The sequence below is a fragment of the Gossypium arboreum genome, chromosome 1, assembly GCF_025698485.1.
Source record: "Gossypium arboreum isolate Shixiya-1 chromosome 1, ASM2569848v2, whole genome shotgun sequence".
Taxonomy (NCBI): Eukaryota; Viridiplantae; Streptophyta; class Magnoliopsida; order Malvales; family Malvaceae; genus Gossypium; species Gossypium arboreum.
The window spans coordinates 30,491,270-30,518,719 of NC_069070.1; the positions used below are offsets into that span (position 1 = coordinate 30,491,270).

Genomic DNA, 27,450 nt, shown 5'->3' on the forward strand with positions numbered 1-27,450 from the left:
TGTGCCTTTGATTTGGCCAAGGCATTTGATGCCCATATAAACATTAATATTTAAGCAAACTCGAATCTCCATTTGGCATATATATCTAAATCTGATAAGGCATCTTATGATAATATACTAAGCTGTTCCATAATTTAAAACAAACTACGACTATATTGTCAACTCTCTATTTTATTCCATCTCATGCTTACAAGAAAAAGTGGAAAGGGGGATGAAGTTTTCATATGACAACCTAAAATAACATAAAGTTAATGTTTTCACAAGCAACTTTCTCAAGTTCTCCCATTCAGTTTGCTGGTATCCTTTTATCAAGGATATAAATGCAGCAAAATTTGTATGGAGGTAACCTTATCGTGAAGGGCAACTAGGTTTTTTTGCAATTCCAGCAACTATACAACCTTGGTCCAGCTCTAGCTATTTCATGTCGTTACTAAGATTATCTTTTCAGGGTGACTGAAGGTTGATTCTAGGTTAGTTTGAGTTTTGGACCTGCAACATAAAACATAGTAACAGGCACGCCTGATATAGTTCTTAATCACACCATAAAGCACATTTTATCTACTTTTGAAAAGTTTGACATTGACTATTATTACTACCAAACAGTGATTTCGAAAAAAATTAAATTTCTACTTTTTTTTTTTTGTATAAATTATAAGTTTTTTCTGTCTGTTTTATAGTTTGAATATAGTTTTGTTTGGGTTGAACGTGGTTTTCAGGTAAAGCTTTTGTAATAATGTGGCTCTAGAATTCAAACTTGATTCAAATGCTTGATGAAAAAAATCCACTTCTACATTGAGATTATGAGCTTGGAGAAAACAAATAATCTATTAGGCCTTGATGCAATTTAACATTTATATCACTACCATCAATCTTTTTTTCTTCGATTTTACTTGCGGTCACATATATCACAGCTTCAAACTGGCCAATCATAGGGCCTCATGCTTTGTTGATTGCATCAAGCCCCTCCACTTCAAATTCCAAAGTCACATCATTATAACTTGAGTTGTTCCCACCCTCATCAACTATGAACTATTCCATACAAGTTGCAGGGATGAATATACTTGGTAATATTATTGGGGTCCTTTTAACACCTTTGGGTTTTTAGTTGCATTAGAGTGCGGCGTTGCATACAATTGGCAAGGGCTAGTGTTTTTGACTTGTCCATATTATTTTTTTAAGCTCTTAATTGAGTCTGTCTTCTGACCCATAACAGGTATTATTGTCAAATTGATAATTACTCTCTACTTTTGTATTATGAACCAATCCATCATCTTATAAGAGGCTTGAAGCATATTCTTATACAAACCGATATAACAATTTTCACACCAATAAGCAAGAAATCGTAAAACCCAATCAACAAAAAGAAGGGGGGGAGGGGGTTCAATCTCATCTAAGAAGAATTATGAATCTTAAAAAGAGCAGAATTTCTATAAGAATGTTAAACCCTGAACACCAAAAGGCAAAAGTGCCTAGTAGCAAATTTACCATTTTCGTGTCCATCAAATTCTAGGAATTGATTGTGTTTAGTACACACACACACTACAAGATCACTGGTCAAACTCCATGATTCCTTGATGTGATGACTATACAATGTTATAAAAGTGAGGGCGAATCACAATTAAACATGGATGGGATTCGGCTTTGTGGGTTTCCAAGATGTTCAACGTGCATTTGTATTGGGGCTGATTGTAAAATCAAGATCAACTCAATTAAATTATGGAATTAACCCTTCAGTTCAGTTCATCTAAAGTTCCAAATTTGGAAGATACGACAGTGGTAGTGAGCCAGTGAGAGAAAGGTTGTCGGTGTAGTATTGGCAAGAATCATAACCAGCTGGCGATTAAAACATAAAAAAAATCAATGGGAACTGAGAGCTTATGGTATGTTATGTCCATGTCTCACAACTCACCAACCATAATTTCAGGCGGTGTTCTCTCGGACCCATTCTATCCTCCAAATTAAATGTAGTTTTCATAGAGTGGGGCTTTACCTCTTTCCTTTTTCTTAAAAACATCAAAACCAGATGTCCAAAATCTCTTCTTTTCAAGCTCATAGATTCTTTCCTGTCCCGTCTGTAAAAATCTATATGGATGAAAACACAGAAAGAATAAGCTATTATACAATACAATACAATACTGTCTAGATCTCCCATTTCACTGTTCGTATTCTCTTTGCAAGTTTCATCACCGAAAAATGAATCACAAATCCGAAGAATAAAACCCAAATTCTAGAAATAACATTTGAATGAAAAATAAATAAAATGCCAAATGGAATGGTTTGACAATTTGACAGTAGAGATCGAGTAACTATGTCCCCTTCTTCATATCATGGCATTGATTATTCCCCATGTGGCTGATGCAACAACAGCTGTAACGAATAATGGGAACCCTAGTGACGGCGATGAAGAAGGCGGTTGAGGGATGTTGCCGAAGACAGTCGTGTAAGACGGTGACGATGCAGTGTCCGGTAATGCAGAAGGACCGTAAGAAGGAGCAAGTGCTGCAGAGCCGTTGCCTGAAAGCACAGCGATGTACAGCTTCTGCTTCTTTTCACAGTGACCAGGCTCCCCACTGGTGAAGAAATACTCCCCAGGCTTAGTGATGTTGAACAGTGAGTTGCCATTGTTCATGTACAAGATTGGATCTTTGAGGTCACAACTGTTGTAGGATTGTTCCGTCACTTGGATCACTGAATCTTGACTTGGTGGGTATAGGAACACTGCAAAAAGAGTGGGGAAATATCAGTTTTTGAAAGCTATTTTGGATGAAACAAACATGGAGAAGAAGAGGAACTTACAGAGAGAGTCTCCGAGCTTGAAGGAATGGTTTTTGGACCATTTGGCATATACTTGGGGATTTGCTGATGTTGGAATGCCCCAAGCATCTAAATCTCCAACCTTGTACTGAGAACAAAAGACTTCGGCTTGCAATAAAAAGAGAAGCTGACAAGCACATATGAAATGTTTTGTGAGACATCTAAGATTGGCCATCTTTCTTTGCTTGTTTCTCAAATGTTGGGAGTGAAGGACAATCGAGATGTGAAATCAAATCTTATTGGCCTCAACTCAGCGTCTAAAATACATAGATTGATGGAGCTTAAAGAACATGCTTTGTTGAGTTGTTGACCTTAATACCCTTGTGAGGGATATATACTTTATTAGTTTTAAGCTTATGAATTTGGTAATTAGATACTCTTTGGTATTTTAAATTCACAACTAAGTTCATTTTAATTTTTAAATTTGAAAAAATATAAAATTCGATGATACATTATCACCTAAAAATGTCACATTATCCAACATTGTAGTCACACAAACACAAGAATTTGATAAATTAGAGATGTTATAGGAAATCCATCTTTTAGCTGCGTCTTGTATGTATGTATGTTTGTATGTATGTATGTTATCAGTTAAGGTTGAAAATGTATGATATTCAAAGATGATCTGAAGACTTGGGATTGGAATGGAAACATAGCAACTTTGGAGGGTAGAATTGGGAAGGAAATCAATCATATGACTAATGATGTATGATTGTCACATGGCCAAGTTGGATAGTCGGCTGGAACTTGAACAAGGGATGTGGGGATGTTTTATATCATAATCACGCTTTGGAATTGAGATTCTACCACAGCTCAAATGCAATAAAGACATTTAGTAAATTCATTAAATTGGGTTGTATTTACAGTATAGAGATTAGATAGATTGCCTCACTTGTACCATGTGCGTTGAACTTCAACACTAGAATACATATAGCTGAGGAGTTGTCTCCTCTCTCACATGGACACTCCACTATCATTTTTATTTGATTAAATATAAACTTGAAGAGCTGTAGCATACTTTAGCAGTTCTATGGTAGGATCAACCGTTGGCTTGCTTATTCTGGATGATTTCTTTACATAATTTTATCATCTAAAAAGGATGGAAATTTTTTGTATTCTTTTAAAGTCCTTTGTGGGTAGATCAGAGTTTCTATATGAAAGCAATACTACCATTGTGGGAATGGTACCAGTTGCCAACTAGGAAGCGGATTTATAGAGTTAATTCTCTTTTTTAACTCTGATTTACAATAGAGGACTTTCCAGAGAAAGATAATCACTTTAAAATGGACTTTCAGTGTCCATAGAAAGTTGAAGATTTTCTTCGAGACGTTGGGACCATGAACATTCCAACCTACAAAATGCGTGTTATTCAGAAGCTGACCTGACCCTCAATCAAAGTTCAAGTTTTGGTTGTCCAATTCCACCTCTGATAATATGTTTATCCTATGGTTTTGTAAATTTTTTGTGAACTCCCATCTGTTGTGGTGATATTATTTTTCAATTACTTCCTCGCCCATTAGTATGATCTTCCTTGCTCATTAGTGTGACCTTCCATGTCCATGAATCCCTTGGTTTTGGCTGGCATTGAAGGATGTCATCTTTTGTGCAATACTTTTTTACCAATGTTTCTCTCAGACGTCAACTTTCTTCGATTAATCTCCACGGCCGTTAGCTAACAGTACTTCATTCATTGTTTGCATCTTTGTTATACCAAGTAACGATTTCATTTCATCACAAGAAATACTAAAGTATCCACCCTTTCAAATACCTGAAATGGTGGCGGGATCATCACCATGTCATGGGGGGATGATACTCGAGCTCAGCCCAACTCTTAGGCCGAAAGATTATTATTCCTCCTACCGGAAAATTGACCAATTGACCGGAATCCCGTAAGAAAAGAGTTCAGAATTTCATTTCAGGTTTGTAAATGGAAAGTAGTGTTTCATAGATAAATATTGTAATGCCAAATGGAACTCAAAACATGGTTGAAGTCTCATAGATAAATTGAAGAACTGAATTGGAACTCGATTTCATTGCCCTCTAAGAAACCAAGCCGTTCAACTACATTTACAAAAGGATTGCAACCAAACGATAAACCCAAACAGCAAACCAAAATGAAATTTTCTATCTATATTTTTTATTCACTCCAATACTTCTCATCGGAATCTTTATCATCATCGGAATCATTAGAATCAGCATTGAGACTAATCTTAAACTTCCTAACATCCTCCACCGCCGCATTTCTGAACAACCCAACATCAATGGCACCGGAAACCATATGATACCCGCGCTTCCCGAGCGCCTCCGGTGGATCATGTGGCATTGCGAAACCGGCCAAGAAAGCTCCGCCGTCTTTCCGGTCGGACTTAAGCACTTCTTTCTCCGCCGTCCTCAACATCTCCCTTACCTTCTTGTGACCCGGGTCCCAGAGGTAACCCAAGCTAGCACTTAAATCCAATGGACCCATTTGAATACAGTCTACACCTTCAACGGCGGCGATTTCTTCCACTTTTTTAACACCATCTACCGTCTCGACTTGGCACATTATTAACAGATCCTCCTTGTAGTTGCTCAGATACCCTTCGTTGATTCCGTAGTTGGAAGCTCTCACCACCGTGTGAGCGGATCCACGGATTCCGTTGGGAGGGAAACGGCAATACGACACCGCCTTTTTAGCGTCTTTAGGGGAGTCGATCATTGGAAACATGATCCCTTGTGGACCAAGGTCAAGGGCTTTTTTGGCCCAAACTGCGGAGGACTCAGGGAGGCGGATGATGGCTGGGGTGTTGGTCGTGGCGACAGAGCGGAGCATTTGGAGGGACTCATGGATTCCCCCGGGGCCATGTTCCATGTCGATGACTACGAAGTCGTAGCCAGAGAAAGCGACGATCTCAGCCAAAGTGGGGGAGAATGAGAGGAGGAAGATGCCGTAGAGGGTTTCGCCGTTGCGGAGGCGAGATTTGAGGGAAGGCGGGGAGGTAGAAGGAGAGGGATTAGGGGAGCATTGGAGAGGGGAAAGAGAGGAGAATTTGGTGGGGATTAAGGGTTTCAGTGAGGAAATGGAAGGCCTGAAAGAGGGAAAGGAGAGGGATTTGGAAGAAATGAAGGGAATAGGTTTTCCGTTGGAAATTTTCCGGGCTCCGGCAACGGCACCTGCGGTTGTGTTGGCGAGTGAAGCCATCTGCTGCAGCTGGGTACTTTGGTTTTAACGAAGAAACCCTTAAAAAGTGAAAAATATGAGTGGGTTGGTATTTGGTAGGAGACGTATGCGAGAGTGACGAGTGTTTACCGTAGATAATACTGATTCGTATAATTTATATTTTATAAGTTCAGAAACTTTAATTACTATTTAATAACAATTTGATTGGTCTATAAATTTATGATGATTTTATTTAATGATGAAAGCTTAATTAGGTTTATATTTAAAACAAGATTTTTTTAATTTTTTTTACATTTTAAAGGCTTTTTTTGACATATAAACTTTTTATTTTTATGGATAATATTAATAGATGGTTGTAAATATTTGAATCCATCCTCCTCTTTACCTTCTAAAATTTTTAACTCAAGTAATCATACTTAGATTTAATGAAGATAATTAATTGATTCAAATTTAATTTTTGGCTCGTGCTATACATAAGTTTTAATAGCTCTGTTAATATTTAATTGATTTATTATAATATAGTTTTTAATTTAAAAATTTTATTTAATTAAATATTTTAAAATAAAAAATAAAAATAAGTTATATAAAAATTACGAACCTTAAACACAATTAAAAACAATGTAATTAGAAAAAAATAAGTACCAAATATATATATATATATATATATTGAAAATTACATACTAGCGAAAATATCTTTTATGGGTATATAACAAATATAAAATACAAGAGCTAATTACACTAAACGTTCTCAAACTATAATTAGATTCTAAATTAGTCTTTAAACTTTAAACATTCTAATAGAGTCTCCAAATTATCAATATCGTTCCCATAAGGTCTTTCAATCAACAATTTTGTTAACTTTTCTATGATATAAAATAAAAAGTATTTAGTGTTATAATTAAAATAATTTTAGATTTATAATCAATTATAATTTTATTTGATTTTATTATTTTTATAAAATAATTTGAATTCTTCCTTTTATATTGAATATAAAAATAATGGTTTATATTTTAAATAATATTTTATTACTATTGCAGATGGGAAAATCTGAAAGTTACAATGGGATGAGTGTTTGTATTTAAGAAAGTGGGAACGTTGATATTCTGATGAGAGGGGATAGGAAACAAAGTTAGAAATGGGGAAGGAAGAGGATTCGAGATTACCTCTGTTAAACTAAGCCTTATTGGATTATGTGTTTTGATTTAACAAATTAAAGTATTTTTGAATAAAAAGTAAAGTTGAGCAATTTGATAAAATCAAGTTGAAAAAGTTTCAATTGAGTCAAACATTTTCAAATATGTTTTAACCATTTTTCAAACAAGTTAGAATTGCTCTAGGACAAAAGTATCGATTTTTTTTTTTGTCTAAGTATCAATATTTTACAAGCTATCGATACCCCTCTGATAATTGATACCAAATTGACATTCTGCCATTTTTCAAACCCTGGTAGGTATCAATCCAATATCGATACTTTTCTTAAGGTATTGATATATTTCCTATGGTATCGATATTCCTGCTCCAACAGTCACTGAAATCAGCATTAATTACAAAAAATATTGATACCCTTTTAGTAGGTATCGATACTAGTTGCTGCAGGTGAAGTTAATGACCTGATATTTCATCTCCAATAGCTATATTCACTTCTACAACAACCACAACGGTTAGAAATCAATTAGAGGGTATAAATATCATCTTCCAAAGGTTTAGCAAGAACAAGAAACATGTGCAAAGCTTAAAGATCAATCAAAACAACCTAGAGCTTAATTCTTTTATACTTTTTAATGTAAACACTTATGAGCTTTCATTGTATTAATTTAGCTTAAGTGTTCTTTTTTGCCTTAGTGCTTAATTGGAAAACATCTTGATCTTGTAAGGATTATTTTTTTGTTTGCTTGTTTGTTTTTCTTTGAGAAAAGGTTTATTTTTAAGGTTTGGGTAGAAACCTTAAGGGAGTTGTATCTTAAGATTTTAGGGTATAATTCTTAAGAGTGATTGTAAGGTTAAACCTTGTCCTCAAAGGTTTCCAAATTACTAAATTTGGAGAAAATCCTTAGTTGTGGAAAACTAAGGTAGTGGAGTAGGCAATTGGGTCCGAACCACTATAAATCCTTATGTTCTTTGCTGCATATTTTTCTTTAATTCCACTATAATTTCTCAAATGCCAATTCAACCTCCCTATCGATGATCTGGAGTTGATTCTTTTAAGCTAACAAACTTAATGTGGGATGATACAAGGAGGCCTTGAAAACATCTTACAGGCTCTTCTAACTCATTGAGAGAGATATACTCCAAAGTAAGTTAAAGAAGAAGCGACAATGGCATAAGGGTTGTAACTTAGGTGTTAAGAAGAGCTAATAGAAGACCCTGAAAGGGTTTACGAACTTCTTAGGCTTTTCTAACTTCTCGAGGAGGCAGAGTTTGGCCTTTCTTAGTTCGTAATTTCAAGTTGAGGGACACTATGGGTGGAAAAAGGAACTAGGTAAGGTCTAACCTAAAGTTATGCATTAAGAGAATTTGAAGGCATAGAAATGCCAACTCTTATGGTTTTTAAGTAGCTTAGAGGAATCCTAGACTCCTCGAACTCCTCTTAGGAGAGCTTGCATTGTGGTTCGTCTGCTACTACGAAGTCTTATGAACTCATTGGACTCCTTAAGTTCTTTCTTTTAGGCCTACTAGAAAATAACCATATTTAGTGATTGTCAGAGATTTTACTTTCAGGGCACACTTTGACACTTAAGTCAGATATGTAACCAAAGTTTTTAAAAACAAAAAAGAATATAGTGAGACTTAGTGATTTATGAGATGGATACAAATGACAATCTTATAGAGCATTCAATGGCAATTTGAGAGCCAAGTGGCATGCTCCTATTGTAGGCTTAAAAGGAACCAAGTGTTGTGCTCTTATAGGAAGCTCATGAGGTGTGCTAATGGGTGCATAGGATGTCTTTCTAAGCTATAAAGTAGAGGATATTTTTCTAATGTAGGCTTATTTTACTCTACAAACTTTTTCTAATATGTCATAGGTCATTTTATAAGCCATATGACGAAGTGAAATTTGCATTAAAATTTTTTTTTAAGTTTTCTTGAAGTGATACTCTAGGTTTTTGAAAAGTGAAAAAGGAATAAAAATCTTAGAGATAATGTGGCTATACGTGTTGAATTATTCAAAAGTAAAGAAAAACTTATTTTATTTTTATTTTAAGTTTTCATGAAAGTGAAACTCAAGGTTTTTGACTATGGGATGAAGGAGATGGAGACGAAGTGGGGGAAAATGGTGGAGCAACATAGTGCAAATGAGGGATAGTAAGCATAAAAGAAAACCTTAAAATAAAATGTTGTCTATATATGTAACATCCTTACCCGACCCGATTGTTGAATTTGGGCATGGAGTGTCACAACTGAACCGGATTGGCCCTAACCACCAATTTTAAACTTAACTATTTTAAAGAAAGACTTATTACTTATTAATAAATATTCTTACAATAGAAACTTTAAATTAAAACAAAAGTTTACTATCTCAAGATTCTGGACTCTACAAAAACTAATTAGTTACAATATTTTTAAACCTGATACGAAACCTCTAATGGTACCCCCTCTCTATGTGCATGGTACCATACTGACAAAGATCCTTGGTCTAGCATATTCTGGTTTAATCCCTCCTTAAGATCCTCAATCACCCTCGAGTCCTGCAAACACTGGAGAAATGTAACAACCCGATTTCAGTGGTGTCAAAAAATATGGTTTGGGGACCACAATTCTAATGAGTGAATAAATATTTTAATGTTTAATTAAGGTTTATAGAGTTATATTAGAGTCGTATTAAATTTTCGTTAAGAAATTTTAAAGTTTAAATGGTTAATTTGGAAAAAATGACAAAGTTGAATAACATGTGAAAGTTGAGTTCTATTAGTTAAATGTGTTTAATAGTGATGGAAAGGCAAGTTAACGGACTTACTGAATAAATAAATCATATAGTTGTGTAGTGGACATTTATGGACAAGGTTAGGTGAAATTTATGTATTATCATTAAGGGTAAAATAGTAAAAAAAATTATCATGAGAAGAACAAAAAAAGTAAGGCCATCTTTTTCTTTCATTTTTTCTTTCTTTAGTCGAATTCTCCATTAGATAATTCTAAAGTTTTGATCAATATTAGTTCATGCATGGTAAGGGTTTTCAATTCTGTTCTTATTGATTTTTATGTTTTTGAACTCGTTTTGGCTTAATCTACTTAGTGCGGGAGCTAATTTACAAAAATATTAAAAGTTGAAGGACATTCCATGAATGAATTTAATATGTTTGTGACGTTAAGTGATAGATATTTAAATGGTTGTTAAATAAACATGATTTGTTAAGTGGATTTTTAATGAAAATAAGGTTTAGGGGTTGAATTGATTAATTGATAAATTTCACGTATATTGTTTGCAATAATGAAAAATGTAGATTAATTAAGCTTAGGGAAAAACTGATTATCATAGGTTTAGGTTAAAAAAAAAAAGAAATGGTTAAATTACAAGCTTAGGATTTGAGGACTAAATTGATTAAAGGTTAAAATACTAGGGGTAATTTTATAATTTTACATTATCATGAGTAAGAATTGGTATTATTGAATTTAGACTATTTGAAAATTTTAATTGAATGAAATTATTATTTAGATTAAGAAAAGAATTAATCAGACTTGAATCGAAGGAAACTGAAGGTTTTGGAATAGTTCTCGACTTTGTTAATGCAACCGTGATAGTTAAGGTAAGTTCGTATGAATTATAATCTTATTAATTATAGTTTGATTTGTTATTTGTTACACTATGTTGAATATAAATTAGACTTGAATATATTACGATGTTTTAAACAATTGATGGTTAAGTAATCCCGTTTGAATATTAAGAATTCTTAGGATACAAATGACATGTCATTAGGGTTATATGGTTTCGAGTACTGGTCTTGAATGTCCTATCAATGGCTGAGGTCCTGCATTTGTTGTAGATTCTCCATAACTCCTGTGAGTAACATCATGTAGCTAACATTCTGACCATATCTCATGTGAGCAGACCCATTTACAGCTCGTCTGAGCACTATTGAAAAGGAAAGGTTACTATTACATTAAAAGGCACACTATGTGTGAACATTCCCGAGTATTTGATGAAATTCTAAATGGTTTAGCTGGTAAGAAAAGGATGAAGGAAAGGCATGTATAGGGACCTATTAATGCTAATGTTCATTTGAAAAGGTAAAATGAGTATGAATTTATGAAACGTAATGAATGGGAAGTTGTTGTGTGATGAAAAAAAAGGTATGGAATTTATTTCCTAGTATATGAGATGTTATATTTTCATGATTTCTACTAACCATGTGAAATATGGTGCATAGGAAATTTCAATGTTAAATAATGAAATGAGCATGGTTGTATGGATTGTTAAGTTGAAGTCTATCTTTTACGAACTTACTAAGCATTAAATGCTTACGTGGTTTTTTTTCCTTTGTTTTGTAGATCATTGGAAGCTCGATCTATTGGAACTTTGTCAGAGTCCTATCACACTATCCCACAATCATTTTTGGTAGTTTTTGATTATTATGAACTATGGTTATAAATGACATGTATAGGGTTTAATGTCATTTATACTTTTGTTATGTTTTGGTTACTTTTGTAAATGGTTATATGTATATATGGTATAGTTGGCTTGTATATGTTAAAAGCTATATGAATATGGTCATTTTGGTATGCTTAATTTGAATGGTGAATGGATTGACAATTGTTTTCATTAGGTAGCTATCTTACCTATGTTTTGGGTTTGAGATGTGACATTATAGCTTTGTTTTAATTGATGTTGTTTTGGTATAATAAGGTACCTTTGAATGGCATATTGGTTAGGAGAATTAGGTTGATTGAATTGGTATGTTTATGAGTCTTTGAAATGTGTTTAGGTCTATTGAATGTATACACAAATGACGTAGCTTGTTGGGCAAGGTTTGGCCTTAAAATAGCTTGTTTTAGGGGCTAATTATGGAGCACATGGCATGGGAGATGGGCTATCATACGGTCGTGTGACACACACGGCCTGGCCACACGGTCGTGTGTCATTTTTATTTTAGGTGCAGGTTTCACACGATCTGAGACACGACCGTGTGTACCAAGTCAGTGAATTACACGGTCTGGTACACGACTTGCGACATGGTCGTGTGTCATTTTTATTTTAGGTGCATGTTTCACACGGTCTGAGACACGACCGTGTGTACCAAGTCAATAAGTTACACGGTCCGGCACACGGCTAGCGATACAGCTGTGTGACCCTATTTCGAGTATACACACGAGCGAACGTACGGGCTGGGACACAACTGTGTGACCTTACTTTGACTGTCCACACAGTCTGGGCTATGTCAAACGACCGTGTGACCTTTGTTTTAACAATTTTTCATGTTTTTCTCAAAATTTTTTGATTTATTCAAATCGATCCTTAATTATTTTAAGTCATTTTAAAGGCTCCATGTAATATCCTGATTTTGGGCCTAGTCGGAATAGTGGTTTCGTGACTACAAAATCCGAGATAGAAATAATTATTTTATGATTATTTTGAGGTCTATGATATGATTGCATGATTGTGTGAAAATTTCGTGAAGAAATTTTATGTATAAAGTGCTTAAATTGAAATTAGGGACTAAATCGAATAATTTGTAAAACTTGCATTCTAGAAGTTTCTAGTATGAAATTGTTTTGAAATATTAATTAGGAGGTCTTAAATAGCAATTTTACCAATTTCTAAGTCTATGGACAAAAATTGGACATGGATGGAATTTTTAGAAAGTTTAGTAGTAAGGGCATTTTGGTCATTTAGGGGTAAAATGAATTAAAATACAAAATTAAAAGCCAATTTTGCTCATCTTCAACCCCATGGCCGAATATAGCAAGGAGAAACCATGGATAGGGTTTTTCAAGCTTCCAAGCTCGATTGTAAGTCCATTCTGGCCCCGTTTTTCAAATTCTTTACGTTTTTGGAGTCCCGGTAGCTCGATTAAGCTTATGCTAGCAATAATTTAACCTAGGGTTTATATTTGGAAAAATACCCATAGGTGAAATTTGTATATTTTGGTGTTTTATGATAGAATATGAGGTTTTAAATTATGTTAGACAACTTGTGCTACTCGGTTTTAAGCGAAAACTAGCAAAAGAGCTTAATCGGTAAAAATACCTAATAGTCATAAGTACATGTTAGAGTGAGAATTTGATATTGCCATAGAAGGGAAAAATGATCAGCATGTCATAAAACATAAGAAAATAGGCTTAAGTTTAATTTACGAGCTTTGGGGAAAAAGTGTAAATATGCAAAAGTTTAGGGGAAAAACTGTAATTTTGCCAAAATATGATTTTGGGTCAATTTGAATAATGTGAGTCCTAATTAGACTATATTTTAAATGATAGAGCAAGGAAAACTAAAATTCGGGCTAAAATGGGGAAAATACCAAGTTGTGGACGAAATGGTAAAAGTAGCCATTTTCCCATACGAGGTAAGTTCATGTGTAAATGTAGTAACATAATTGTCATTTTAAGCAATTTAATATTGTTTATATGATATGATGCTGATTATTATCATGAAATATTATGATTTGTGGTTATTGTTGAATAATATGTAATTATGTGAATTACTTGATGAGTATGAACTATCACCGAAGTATCAATTTCGATATTCCGTGGAAGATGGCAAAGATGTGTGATCGAGGAAAACGCCCGTTTGAACCTTAGGAATAGATTAGGATACAAGTGACATGTCACTAGGATGGTTGAGCATCCGAACTCGTTGAGTTGAGTCCGAGTTCACTTATGGATGCAAATGTCCGAACTCGTTGAGTTGAATCCGAGTTCTTGAGATGTAACTAGGCATCCGAACTCGTTGAGTTGAGTCCGAGTTCACTCATGGATGCGAACGCCCGAGCTCATTGAGTTGAGTCCAAGTTCACTCATGGATGCGAATGCCCGAGCTCATTGAGTTGAGTCCGAGTTCGCTTATGGGCAGGTTACATAGTAGCTTGGCTACATATGTGGCACTTATGTGCAAACTTTCCATGTATCTGAATTATATTCCGATGTGTTCAACGGGTAAAATTTTACTCAAGCGGAGGAATACTCGAGATGAAATGGACGTATTGGTAAGTGTTGTGAAATGAATACTTTGAACAGGTATGTACTTAACCCTCGGGTTAAAAACTCGATATAACAACAATATGGTAAGATGATAAATGAAAATATGATATGAATGTCTCGGTGATGATTATGCAAATGATGTTTTATGTTTGCTTATATAGTTATGTTACTTACTATTTGCATGTGAACTTACTAAGCATTTATGCTTACTCCTCCTTTTCATTCCTTGTAGTGTTGACAAGCCGCCTTGGAAATCGGAAACGGTCGGAGGCACGCCACACTATCTCAGTATACCATCTTGGCATAATGGCTTGTATATTTTGATTATGGCATGTATAGCATTATAATCATTTTGTGTATATGGTCTTATGATATGGTTATTGAGTGGTATGGAAATGCTTGGTAATGATTAGCCATTGGAATGGCTAATCATGATCATATTTGGTGTTATGTATGCCAAATTGCTAGCTAATCCATGGAAACCATGAAATAGGTAAAATTTATCATAAAATAGATTCAGACAGCAGCAGTGACGTGAGTTTGAAAAATCACTAAAAATAGTAGAGATACAATTAGATGATGAATAATATATGGAATTGAATAATTATGAGTCTATTTTCATATGGATGGAACAAAACATGTATATGAGTTATATTTTATGAGATGTTTAAATTTTTGTGAAACAGGGCCAGAGCAATTTTTGGATCCCCTGTTCTGACTTTGGAAATTCACCATAAATTTTTCAAAGATAATTAAAAGTCATAATTTATATGTACAGATTCCTTATTAAGTCTAATTTTATTAGAAGCAAACGTTATAGTCATTGAAACTCTGTACAGGGAGATATTTGATTCGTAATACACAGAGGTCAGAGCAGTCAAACTCTAAAACAGGGGAGACTTTAACTAATAAACTGTACTAATTTGCTTGACCAAAAATTCTATAAAAAAATTAGTAAATAGATATATGAGTCTAGTTTCAGGGAAAATTTACAGAATTGGATTTCGAGTTTTGTAACTCGAGATATGAATTTTTAAGCGACTATGACACAGATTGGCTTGACTGAAAATTTTAAAAATAAATTGTTTGAGCTGTTTAAGTAATGAATTAAGTCTATTAACACCTCGTGTTCGACTCCGGCGACGGTCTCGGGTACGGGGCGTTAGACTCCAAATACCCAATTTAAGGCCCAAATGAGTATTATTGTTATGATTAAATTGTGTAATTATTATTTACTTTGAAAGTTGAATTATTATTGTAACACCCCACACCCGTACCCTATGCCGGGACGAAATACGAGGTGTTACCGAACTCGGTCACATACAAGCACACGTTTCTTAGTCATCAAAATTTAGTCAAATTTAAAACTATTCCGATTCTTTATCCAAAACTTCATAACAAAGGCCTACGAGGTTCCATCCGTCATTTAAAACCATTCGGGAATGATTCGAATCTTCCTACAAACTCTGAAAAATATTATTAGATACAGGGCACACGCCCGTGTAGGAGGGGCAATACGCCCGTGTGACCAATTCGACATGGTCGGGCTATTAGCCCGTATAGCTCACACGGCTTAGGCAATGAAGGGACACACCCGTGTCCTCCACCCATATGGAAATAATTTTAAATGCACACCAACAGGGGTTTTCACACGGCCTGGCACACGCTTGTGTCCCTGGCCTGTGTCCTTCACACGGCCATGGCACGCCCGTGCCCCAGCCCGTGTGCCAAAAACATGGGCATTCTGTTTCTGACGTCAGCAACCCTAAAATGTCACACGGTAAAGGCACATGCCTGTGTACTAGGCCGTGTCCTTCACACGGCTAAGACGCACGGCCGTGTCTCTACCCGTGTGTTTACTACCATGCATACTGACTTGAAAATTTTATGTGCAAGGGACACACGACCTAGACACACGCCCGTGTGTCTACCCGTGTGGACAATATGGGGCTATTGACCTAGCCTCTTTGCCACCCTTACTTACACAACCTACACATTAGCAACCAAAACCAATTCAAGGCTATCTCATGCAACCAAATCAGCCATAATAAACAACATTCCATTTGAGCATTTTACTCATCCATGAAAATCACATCTTTGCATATAAATCAAAATGAATATTAGCCATCATTCAATGCTTAATACAAAATGAGGGATTTATCCCAAGCCAACACATTTGACCAAATTAATAATAACACAAAACACAAGTCTAATTCCCTCTACATGCCATATTCAAAAATATAAATCAAACTATACAGAAAGCTTCGATTTATAGTGTGATCGATATCTCTGACTTCCATTGATCCTTGAGCTAGATAGGCGGCACTATAAGAAAATGGAAAATGAGAGGGAGTAAGCATAAAGCTTAGTAAGTTGCACATAAATGAATATACAACATAACTTTACCATTCATCAACAAGCTCATAATATACAATTGGGCATAAGCAAGACTTACTCATCAATATTTAGTACACATCGTATATTTTAAAATGTGCTTCTATTCTATATATACTAGACAGGTACCTGTACCACTCACAACAAAATTATACTTTCCTCGATAACTTGAAATCATAACTTTCACTGTTGAACCATTTGGAACCCTATCAGATATTCATTTGTAGTGTTGGCACTGCACATCTGGCCTAATCCAGCATTTGGCTTCTGGATGACCAGGCCTCTTGCAATGCCTGCAAGGTCTTTCCCATTTTCTTGGAGCATCTGACTTAGGTTTATCCTTCCAAGTCTTCTTTCCTTTATAGGCAGTAGTGCTTGAGCCAGTATTTGTTTTAGCTTGGAAGGCACCCTCCTGGTGCTTCTCCTGTCTGCTGGCCCTTCTTTGTTCTTGTGCATAGAGAGCATTGATCAGCTCAGTTAAAGTGATGCTGGTCAAGTCTCTTGAGTCCTCTAAAGAGGATATTTTTGCCTCATACCTTTCAGGTAAGGTAGAGAGCACCTTCTCCACCATTCTTGCTTCATTAAACTGTTCTTCAAGGAGCCTTATGCTGTTAACCACAACCATTATTCTGTCTGAATACTGCTTGACAGTTTCTTCTTCCTTCATCTTCAAGTTCTCAAAGTCCCTTCTCAAGTTTAGAAGCTATTGTTGTCTTGTTCTTTCAGTACCTTGGAACTCCTCCTTCAATTTGTCCCAGGCTTGCTTTAGTGTCTCACAGGCCATGATCCTTGTGAAGATCACACTTGAGACACAGTTCTGAATATAGGACACAGCTTTGTGCCTCTTAGTCCTTTCATCAGCATGTTACCTGATCTATACAACTGTTGGATTTGCTCTCAATGCTGCTGGTTCAATATCTAAGTTGACCACCTCCCATAGATCAAATGCTTGGAGATAGGTCCTCATCTTAACCACCCAAATGTGGTATCCTTCTCTACTGAAGACTGGAGGTGCAGCTGGTGAGAAGCTTGATGAAGCCATTGTTTTGAAAGTATGCAAGGACAGGTCCATTAAGAAATGAGCTCTTGATACCAATTATCGGTGTTAGACACACTTTATCCAGATAAAGTATGAACTTCAATCTGGACTTTAATAGTAATGTAATGTATCCGGATGAAGAATGAAGAAAAAAAAAATGCTTGTTTCAAAGCTTTGAGCTTTAAGTAAGAATAGAAACAGAATTTAGAAAGCAAAGAAAAAATAGAGCATATGGAAAGAAAATCTGATGATTTCATTCAAAAAGAAAATTTGGCTTAAAGCCATTACATATACCAGACATTGGCTGGTCAAAATCAATAAATTCATCACCTAAACACTACCTAACTCCACTTAATACATTGGAACTAGGTGATGCTAACTTGTACACTTGAACAAAGCTAGTAACCAGCTCTATTACCATCAAGTTACATCAATTGTCATCCAAAACATAATTCAAAAAGAACTAAATTACAAGACATTGTTAAAAAGTAACTAAATGAAACTAAAATGGAAACAGTAGCATTAACATCTTCAGTTGCACATATTTCATCCGGAAGACTTATGTGCATGAATTTGCATGAGCTGTATAGAGGTCAACTTTAACACTTTCCCTTATGTCAATTGTACGGCCGACCACCAGGCTAGTCCCTGCTCATTCATCTTTTCAATTGCTTCTCTCTCCTTTTCCCATCATCTTTTACCATGCCTTACGGTTGAATAATATTGGGGCTAATCCACCGTCTCTTCTTCTCTAACCTTCAGCTGTCAAATAGAAGTTGCAAGGGTTCCCGTGACTCCAACTATTTGTCTTGTGGATCTTAGCCACACTTTTGCTAAGTTTTTTTGCACTATTATTGCTTAGGGTTCCTTTTTTTTTTTCTGGGTTCCTTTATTCTTCGTCAAGGCTTCCAACATGTTAGAGCAAGTGCCCATCGCTACCCTAGCCTTCCGTTGGATGGGCGAAGATGGATCCCTAGAGGCAACACACTAATCCCGAACTTTTGGTGGTTGAAACCACAATGATGGTTTGGCTCTTCCTCTATTGGTGTCCGGGGTGGCTATGGCACTATCTTTTGCAACCTTGGTAGTGGTATGGTTTTCATCGTGGGTGGCACGTAAACTAATGGTGCGATTATTCTCAATATCTGATCCTTGAGTGCTTCCTCTCTCTCCCCTCCAGTTGGCGATCGGCGGCTATGGTATGTGAACACCTAGATCTTTATGGGTTTGGACTTAGGTTCGTTAGTCCTTGTGTTCTTTTCAGTTTAATTTTATTTTCAGTTTGATAATCGAAATTTTATTTGAAAAAAAAATGTAAGCTTACCTTAATAACATTGAGTAACAGCCTGTAATTGCATGCGTAAATGTATGCCTCCGTAATAACTTCTGATATAACCATCCTCTAGTATTTCCCATTTCCCAACATGCATTTAGCTTCCATTTCCCCCATTTGCCAACTTTTCCAATTTCAATACATAATTTGGAATTTTTTCTCCTAAACATTTAACACATTATTTGGAATGATAAACCATGGAAATATTTAAGTAAATTACATTTAAAAAAAAAGAGTTCAAAAGAAATATTAAAGTAGTAATGAGCTTCTTTTAGTTCCACATCCAGGTATCAACCATGTTAACCCTCCTTCCTCCTTTTCTGTCTGCACCAATCTTTGCCTCTTTTCTATATTCATGTTTTGCATGCTCTTTTATACCATCAGCATAGCATTTCATGCAGATCCAACTACTACGATCAAGTTGAGTTATGATGCCTATCATTCTAGTGTTCACTTTTTCCATCATCCTCCAAATCATTCAGCTGTTCATGATGTTGTGAGGGCCTTTTCGGAGTTCCCCAATGCGGGATCTCATTTCTTGAATGTTCTTCAGCATCAGGCAGATTCCTATGTTCTCCTTTCTTTACGTGACATTAAGTACAAAACTGGTATCAGATATAAAAGCAGAAATTCAAACGGGTCAAAACAATTCTCAAACGGTTTAAGTCCCTGATACCTTGGGTTCATTATACCCTTTGAAATGTTCATCTTCCTCTCTACTCCTTGATGAAAGATGCTTAGCAGCCTCACTAAAAATTTGAAAGCCTTGAAGATCGCCATTTCTTATGCTTGCTTCCAGCTGCAACCGTGAGCAATGTAAGTAACAATGCTATACATTTATGCCCAACTTTCAGTATATACTCAAAAGTAGCGTAGTTAGTCATAACCAATCAACACTAAAACAACAGATATGTTTAGAGGCTCCATATTACATAACAGAAGCACAAATCATTGATATAAAAAAGCCATCATTGGACAAGACTTTAATGCAGAAGTTAAGAGATACCATGACATATTTATAACATCACCATGTAATGATCTTTATAAATTTTGTACCTGAACATGAACAATGCAAAATAGTATGCTAGCAATAGGAAGCCAGCTATCTTCTGGGGAAAGAGAGAAATTTGACCTGTTAAATCAGTGAAAAAAAGAACTGCATAATCAAATTGAGGAAAGCACAAAAGTACGTCATTGTTTCAGTTTACGATCTCATTTTGCCTCACAAATACAATGTTAGCAGCATATCTAGTTGACATAGACTAATGGTTTAAAGGAAGATCTCACGTTATAATCAAGGATGGTTGTCATTATGAATATAACAAAAATGGGTTCTTAAATAAGCTAAAGCTCGAAGCAATACCAACAAGCACCTAAATAAAACCATTAAGAGGAGGCATGCACTGATTAAACAAAACAAAAATAATTGTTCTCAAAGCTTGAAAAAGGTTATAACTTATAACTTTGTATGAACAGATAAAAAGAAGTTAGATTGCCTTGTTTGAGTTTAGAAATTAAAACTTGAAACTCACAGAAAGAGGCATAACAAGTAATCCGGTAACAACTTACAAGCATTCCAGTTCATTGTCCTTTGCAGAGGTAGACAAAGACTGATGAACATGATTTTACTGTCAAAACATGATTAAACCATAACAATCATCACCCAGATAAGTTCCCGAGAAAGGCAAGGCAGTCGCTCCTGGGAAAGGGACTCGGAAACAATCCTAACCTCTTATCTCATTTCATGAAGATAAAAGGAGACTACCAAGTCCCAACGTAGACCCTTGCACTTACATATTTCAGCTCAATGCTATTATTATCGCACCCAAAATCATTTCTAACAAAGTCTAAGTTTATGTAGATGAAACGTTGAAGTCAATGGACTTTGCACTGCCTCCATTAGACCCAAGGTTTGACATCATTGCAGCTCTCAAACTAAAGCGAGATAAGCATTTTAAAGATAGAATAATTTGGATATTCATTCCAATGTGGTACTCCGTAAAAGTGATACCTGAGGTAAGGAACCAAGTATACAACAGAATACACGGCGTAGCGCCGCTTTCCAGAATCAAGCCAAGCAAAAACCCAGCTCTATCAAATCATAGACCAAAAAGAAAAGTTAGCAATTTAAAACGAAACCCCACTTCCCCCTTCAAAAAAAAAAAAAAAGGTGAGAATTTCAATGTCTAACCAGCCAATTGAAGTAAGGGATAAAACTAATAATTCCCATAGCCGCAAACCTCGTATCCCCTGCATCAATAATCGAACTACCACCATCTTCTTCCCCTGTATCAGCGGCAGGAAGAAGTAGTGAACTCAGCATACAGGCGCCGATTGCAGCCGCAAGGGGAGCATCCGGTGAAAACTCCGCTCTGCATATTCCTCTATTAATCTTCTTCTTCTGTAAAAATCCATAATCAACAACCAAAAAAAAAAAAGAAAAAGAAAATAACTAGAGAATATAAAAAAAGAAAAAAAATTCACCTTTTTGTGGATTTTAGGAAAGCAATGAAAAGCAGGTTTAAATTTGGGTATTGAAGAGGGTATGAGTGAAGGGTTTAAAGAAAATAAAGAAGCGGAATAGGGTTGAGAAAGGTAAAGGCAGATCATGGTTGGGTGATTGCAGCCGCAAACATTAGCAGATGAGTGAGGAGTATGGCGCCCGCCTTTCCTCTTTGTTGGTTCCGAGAGTTGAAAGAAAGAGTGGGAAGTTGAAAAGGCTGGGGATTTTGGGAAGGGTGACAAGTGAGAAAGATGGAGGTTGACAACGATTTCAGATCCTGGCCTGGAGTTGGATGTTTCTGCCGATTGCTTTCCTGCTGATTTTTTAAATTTTTGTTCATTTTAAAAATGTTAACTTTGTTTTTTATTATTAAATAATATACAAAATGTAATTTTAATTTTTAATGAATTGTATAATTAAGTTAATTGAGTGAATTAATGAATTTAACTTTAAAAATAATTTTTCTTTTTGGATTAAGTAATATAAAAAAGTGTGAACTTTAATTTGTTGGTAAAAATAAAAATAAAAAGTTAACTTTATATGTTGGTAAAAAGTTTATCAATTTAAAATAGTAATTATATTTTTTTGATAAATAATTGTTTTAGATAAATTTATGTTTCTTTTGAAATTTTACTATTTAAAATTTAATTATTATATTAAAAATAAACAAATAAAAATATGTCATATAGATATAAATAGGTATATTAGATTCATAAAAAGTTAAATAAATAGTTTTAAAAACATAAAATTTGAAGTATATTAGTGCAGATGGAGGCTATTTTTAGCCATATTTCACGACGGCGAGGCAGTATAAGGTGTTGGCAACATTAGTCAAGCGGTCATTGTTGTCACACCAACGTGCGGTGGTCGACAGGGTTTCATGTTGGTTCTTGTTTCACAAAAGTCCATTCTTTTTTTAGACTCTTATTCGAAATTAGGGAGTAAGGGGTCGAAAGAGCCTACACTATTGCGAGCTTAACTGGGAGCACGATTGGGCCAAAGCTGAGTGTAGAGTTAGGGTTTGTCCAAACAGGTGCAATAAGTGTTTTTGGCAAATTAGAAGTTTTGTTGTCAAATTCTTCTCCATTCGCACAAATTAACGTATCTGCTTTCTTGTGAATTCTGAGTTTGAGTTTGTCTTTAGTTTATCTTGCATTTACAATTATCGAGATTAATGCTCTTTTGAAGAAGATGAAATTCACTGAAGAAAAAGGGCAGGGGTTGTCGATAACAGACAAAGAGGATTTGATACATACTGGCCTAGAGGCTTGGGTGGTAGGTACTTTGGTTTCTGAAAGTTGCTTCAATAAGGAAGCCTTCTTTCGAGTCTTTCAGAATGTATGGTATACTACAACAAAGGTACAATTTTCTTCTTTGCCTTCCACATTAGTATTGATCAAGTTTGGTTCTATTGAAGATAGGAGGAAAATCTTTGAGCCAGGTCGGTAGAGCTTCAATAAATCTCTATTTTGCGATTGGCGGAGTGTATTGATGGTTGCCCTCATGCCAACTATGATTTGTCTAAGGTATTTTTTTGGGTGCGGTTCTAAATGTTCCTCTTACTTGGATGAATCGAGCCTAGCCCTTCAACTTGGGGGTCTATAGTTGAGGTTCTGGCTATTGACTAGAAGGATAGAAAAAGAGGGTTGGGGAGGATATATCCATGTCCGAGTTAGGATGGACATTACTAAGCTATTGTGTAGAGTTTTTAAATTCCAGAGTTAGGGTTTGAATGGATAGTTTTGGTAAACTACAAGAGGCTCCCAAACTCCTTTCATAATTATGGTTTTATTGATTATACTGAAGAGTATTATCCAATTGTTAATGTGATGTGGGTGTTGGACAATATGAATGTCACATATATATATATAATAAGAATATTTTGATGTTATTATTTATTAAGATAGAATGTTAGTTCAAAAAATTGCATACTATACAAATTTCTTTTACACATGATTTACGGATCCAAACACTAAAAAATGAATATTTGTATTTAAAGAAGCAAAAACAAAATTTAGAATATCATGCCTCTATCATTATGTTTCTCTTCATAAACTAAAATAAAGTCGAAAGCTTACCAAAAATAAGCAATCACTTAAAGCCCACAAAAATAGTCCTCGATTAGATAATCCGTTCTTTTTGGGGGGCAGATGAGGAAGAGTTGTGATTGGATTTACAGTGGTTGTTGGAGGAAAGTAATGATTATTTTGGTGGGTTTGGTCTACGCTCACCTCACAAATTACTAATACACTATATCAACGAAGATGGAGAGGGGGGAAGAGGGGGTGGAGATGAGGAAGGTTGGCTCATCTATTCTAGGACTGAGAGCTGGACTGGTAGAGAGACTCAGGATAATGCTTAACGTATCAGGAATTTAAGTAAAGAGGAGTCCCCTACTAAATGATATCTTAAGGTATTTATAGGAGGGATGAGTGCTCAATGAGAGGCCCAAATGGATATATAACAGCTTCGTTCCTAATTTATTTAATTCCATAAACAAATATTCATACTTAACATCTTAGAATTTGATCCTCATTAGATACCATAAAAATAATCTCACTCTTCACCATATCACTTGAGAGAGATGTACACTTGTATTTATAAATTCCTCATCACCTTGAGACATTTCCATCAAAATGATTGAAACAATTTGATTAATTTTGAAAATTTCAAATATGATTTTCAAAAGAAACAAATTATGAACACATTGAAACTCATGTATATAGAGTTCATAAGCCTAAACCCATTTTTTTTAAAATGTCACTTGATTATTGAACCATAATAGGTTACGCGTTGGGCTTATAAAGTAGCAGTGTTGATTTTAATGGAAGGATCGAGCCAAGGCCTTTGACTCTTAACCCCATAATGGAGTATATTGGGGCCTAGAAATGGACTCCACATTCTCTTATATCAACTTATAGAATACAATGTACGTTAGAGTGTTTTTAAATCTATTTAAATTAAGTCGAAAAATGTTAAAAGTAAAGCTTTTTTCAAAAAATCTATTTTCACTTTTACAAAAGCCAAAAATTATTACAATAAATATATTTCCACATTTCTTTCATTTTAGTTGATTTTGTTTTAGAATTTTACGTAACATTAAATCTTACGTCTTAAAATTGTCTATTTGCAATATTCTAAACATCAATTTTTATCTTTTATATGTATTTTACTATATTTTTAATTTTCTATACTCCAATTTAGATTTATTCACGAGTTAGGTAGGTCAAGTTATGGTACAAATTTTTTTATTTTCTTTGTTTAATTCCTTTTATTTCGTTTATGTTTGAAAATTCAATTCATTATTCATTGAGTATTGAAAATTTTAATATTTTTAGATTTAAATCAAATAATTTTTGATTAATAGGTAGTAATTTAAATAAAACAAAACTGAAGCGGAATCAAATTTACTGCATACAAGACCATCCTAGATCGATTCCAAACTTTTTACCTTTATATCAACTAATTTTTACTTCTGTAAAAAAAAAAAAACCCAAAAAATATTGTATCTTATAATTAACTCCTCTTACCCTAATTATTAATAAATAAATGACAGATCCCAAACAGGAGAGGCTGAAGGGGTTTTCGCAAAGCCCCACCTCCAAAAATGTAAAATGTAATTTTTAATTTTTAATTTTTTAAATTTTATATAATTTTAAGTTTTAAATTATAAAAATATATTTTAATCTTTAAAAATAAAAAAATTGATTTTAAAAATTATAAAAATAAAACTATTAAAATAATAAAATTAAATTTTAACTTTTACAAAACTATATAACTTAATTTTTACCCTCCGTCAAAAAGATTTCTAACTTCTTTCATATCCCCAATATATACAACATATTGTTGGTATCGTTGAAATGTATTGGCATCTGGCACTAACAAAAATATGCCCAAAATGCTTGGTTGTTCCCACTCAGTCCAGGACCATTGCTCTTTAAAATGTACAAAGATGGAGACCTCACGCAACTTTCTACATATTCTGCTGATTATAGCATCACCAACTGATCAAAGCATCTTTCTTCCCATTTTTTAATCCTATTTTTTGTTTCAATATTTAATAATCATATTAAACCTTAATTAAATTAGTATTATTTTCTCTATCCAGAAAATCCGAATTCAAAACTTAACAAAATATTTAAACTTTGACTGAATAAGTCTTCATTAAAAATCCCATTAAAAGAACTCATAAATGTAATTAGGAATTATTTTTCTTAATTCACTTTCGGCCAGAATCCATGAAGTGATGGGATTTTAACTTTTTTGAAGGCATTTAGAAATGAACGAAGGGTGTCCATAATATTTTATTTCCCCAACAGTACACTGCACGTTGTGTGAGCCCACCATATGGCTGCTGCGTGTGGTGAGCTCATGACCATTACTTTTCATGCAATGCCCTACTTACCCATCACAAGTCACAACCCTTTCTGTCTTTTTCATTTTTGCTTCTATTCTCTCCCTCATCTCTTTATCAAATAGAACTACAACTTCAGGAGAACAAATTATGGTTGCCAAGAAATCAAGGGAACATTTTTGTTTTCATTCTTCATCATGAAATATTTGGTTAGCTTTTTCCTTACACTTATCATTTTGAGTGATTATTGTTTCAAGATGGTGAAGATAAGATCAGACATATTCAAATAATTGGTGTATGTTAAAGAAGTTAAAACTTTGTTAGATGCTACTCATAAATGTTATGTAACAAATATATTTATTAAAACTTCACATAAAAATCAATTGATACCATAGTTACAATAATAAAAATATAATTTAATCAGATATGAAGATATTTTAATAATTTCATAACTTAGTTAGTGTCTGATTGACCAGTACTACTCAACTAGGTACCACATCCGTGAAACACTTAAAATAAGTGTTATATATATGCATGTATGAGGAGGTATCTAGTTAAAACTAATGTAGTTTTACTCACTTTAATAATTTTTGTACGATTGATATTCAATAATTCGACTATCATATTTATTCGATGTAAAAATATTTCATCAATATATATATATATATAGATGATATTTTAGTTAAAATTATGGAGATAGTGGTTAGATTCAAAAATTTTCGTGCATGATAAATTTAATTATATTAATAAATTTAACAGTTAAATAAGAGATTAATGGTATAAAAGTTATAAAAGTAAGTAAAATTATTTTATTTCTACATTAATAAATCACTATTGTATACAATAGATATAATAAAAAAATACCTTCCTATCACTTAAAAAGTAGATGAATTGTACAAATATTAACTTCTAGATTTAGTTAGAAAGTAATTGATAGATCTTTCCCAAAAAAGAAGAACAAATTTGTAATTGACAGATCTTCCCCCAAAAAAAAGAATAAATTTGTATATACTGTTTAGTACTGTATAAATTTATGTATTATAAATGAATAAAATTGTTATGGATTGTCCACTTCTATATTTTGGATTTTTCTAGTATTGTTTTTGTGTGTTTGTTCTTTGTTATCTAATTCCCTTGCCTTCACATCCCATCATTTTTTTCTAACTTAATTTCTTCCAAATATATGGAGATATCCATCAATGTAACTTTAAATCCAGCATATGAAATGAGTTGTTTAATTGGTTTTTTATTAAAATTTAAAATTTAAAATCTTCAATCTTTTATTTTATTTTTGTTGAGTAATATTCTTTTTTTTTGTGTCTTATTAATATGAATATTCGAGTATTTATATTTGTTGTTATAGATATTATTACAACCCATGATAGAGTCCCACTATTTTATCTTAACTCCATTGCCCTTAGTACTGACATTCTATGCGAACTCCAGGTCTGTTGGGCACGTGTCTACGAAGCACGCGGTCTTTTTTGCTCTTGGAACTAGCGCTCTGGGCGGGCTCCGTACTTACTAGGTATGTGTCTGGATGGCTTGTGGAGTACGTGGCCCTTTCAGTGAGTTCCTTGGGTGTATACGAAGTGAGATTGCGATCTTCCTTAGGTTCCTACGAGCTGGGCCTGTAACTTTGCCTTGTGAGCTGGATTCGCGGGCTAGTCCTACTACCTTGCCCTGTGAGCTCGCACAAGGTTCCCACGAGCTGGATCTG

At 34.4% G+C, this 27,450-nt stretch overlaps 3 protein-coding genes across 3 annotated transcripts; all 3 read right to left on the reverse strand.

The window, feature by feature from the left end:
• Window positions 1-2,115: 2,115 nt before the first annotated feature.
• Window positions 2,116-3,131, reverse strand: LOC108479696 (mavicyanin). Its single transcript, XM_017782432.2, has 2 exons — window positions 2,797-3,131; window positions 2,116-2,718 (listed from the first exon to the last, which is right to left on the reverse strand). The coding sequence occupies exons 1-2, from the start codon at window positions 2,987-2,989 to the stop codon at window positions 2,321-2,323; spliced, it is 591 nt and encodes a 196-aa protein (XP_017637921.1). The 5' UTR covers window positions 2,990-3,131; the 3' UTR covers window positions 2,116-2,320.
• A 1,603-nt stretch (window positions 3,132-4,734) lies between these two features.
• LOC108479695 (uncharacterized) lies at window positions 4,735-6,115 on the reverse strand. The gene has a single exon (XM_017782431.2). The coding sequence runs from the start codon at window positions 5,993-5,995 to the stop codon at window positions 4,952-4,954; it is 1,044 nt and encodes a 347-aa protein (XP_017637920.1). The 5' UTR covers window positions 5,996-6,115; the 3' UTR covers window positions 4,735-4,951.
• Window positions 6,116-19,051: 12,936 nt separating this feature from the next.
• LOC108476595 (uncharacterized) lies at window positions 19,052-21,736 on the reverse strand. Its single transcript, XM_017778843.2, has 6 exons — window positions 21,358-21,736; window positions 21,065-21,274; window positions 20,885-20,964; window positions 19,930-20,005; window positions 19,550-19,672; window positions 19,052-19,454 (listed from the first exon to the last, which is right to left on the reverse strand). Exons 1-6 carry the CDS (start codon window positions 21,481-21,483, stop codon window positions 19,317-19,319), a joined length of 753 nt encoding a protein of 250 aa, XP_017634332.1. The 5' UTR covers window positions 21,484-21,736; the 3' UTR covers window positions 19,052-19,316.
• Window positions 21,737-27,450: the final 5,714 nt, after the last annotated feature.

What these genes read in the sequence shown, in the direction of transcription:
- LOC108479696 (XM_017782432.2), bottom strand. Translation starts at nt 2,989, where the DNA reads ATGGCCAATCTTAGATGTCTCACAAAACATTTCATATGTGCTTGTCAG. An exon ending in CAAGCTCGGAGACTCTCTCT is followed by an intron (nt 2,719 to 2,796) that starts GTAAGTTCCTCT and finishes CTCTTTTTGCAG; the next exon opens with TGTTCCTATACCCACCAAGT.
- LOC108479695 (XM_017782431.2), bottom strand. Translation starts at nt 5,995, where the DNA reads ATGGCTTCACTCGCCAACACAACCGCAGGTGCCGTTGCCGGAGCCCGG.
- LOC108476595 (XM_017778843.2), bottom strand. Translation starts at nt 21,483, where the DNA reads ATGATCTGCCTTTACCTTTCTCAACCCTATTCCGCTTCTTTATTTTCT. An exon ending in TTCCTAAAATCCACAAAAAG is followed by an intron (nt 21,275 to 21,357) that starts GTGAATTTTTTT and finishes GGATTTTTACAG; the next exon opens with AAGAAGAAGATTAATAGAGG. An exon ending in TACTTGGTTCCTTACCTCAG is followed by an intron (nt 20,006 to 20,884) that starts GTATCACTTTTA and finishes CTGATTTAACAG; the next exon opens with GTCAAATTTCTCTCTTTCCC.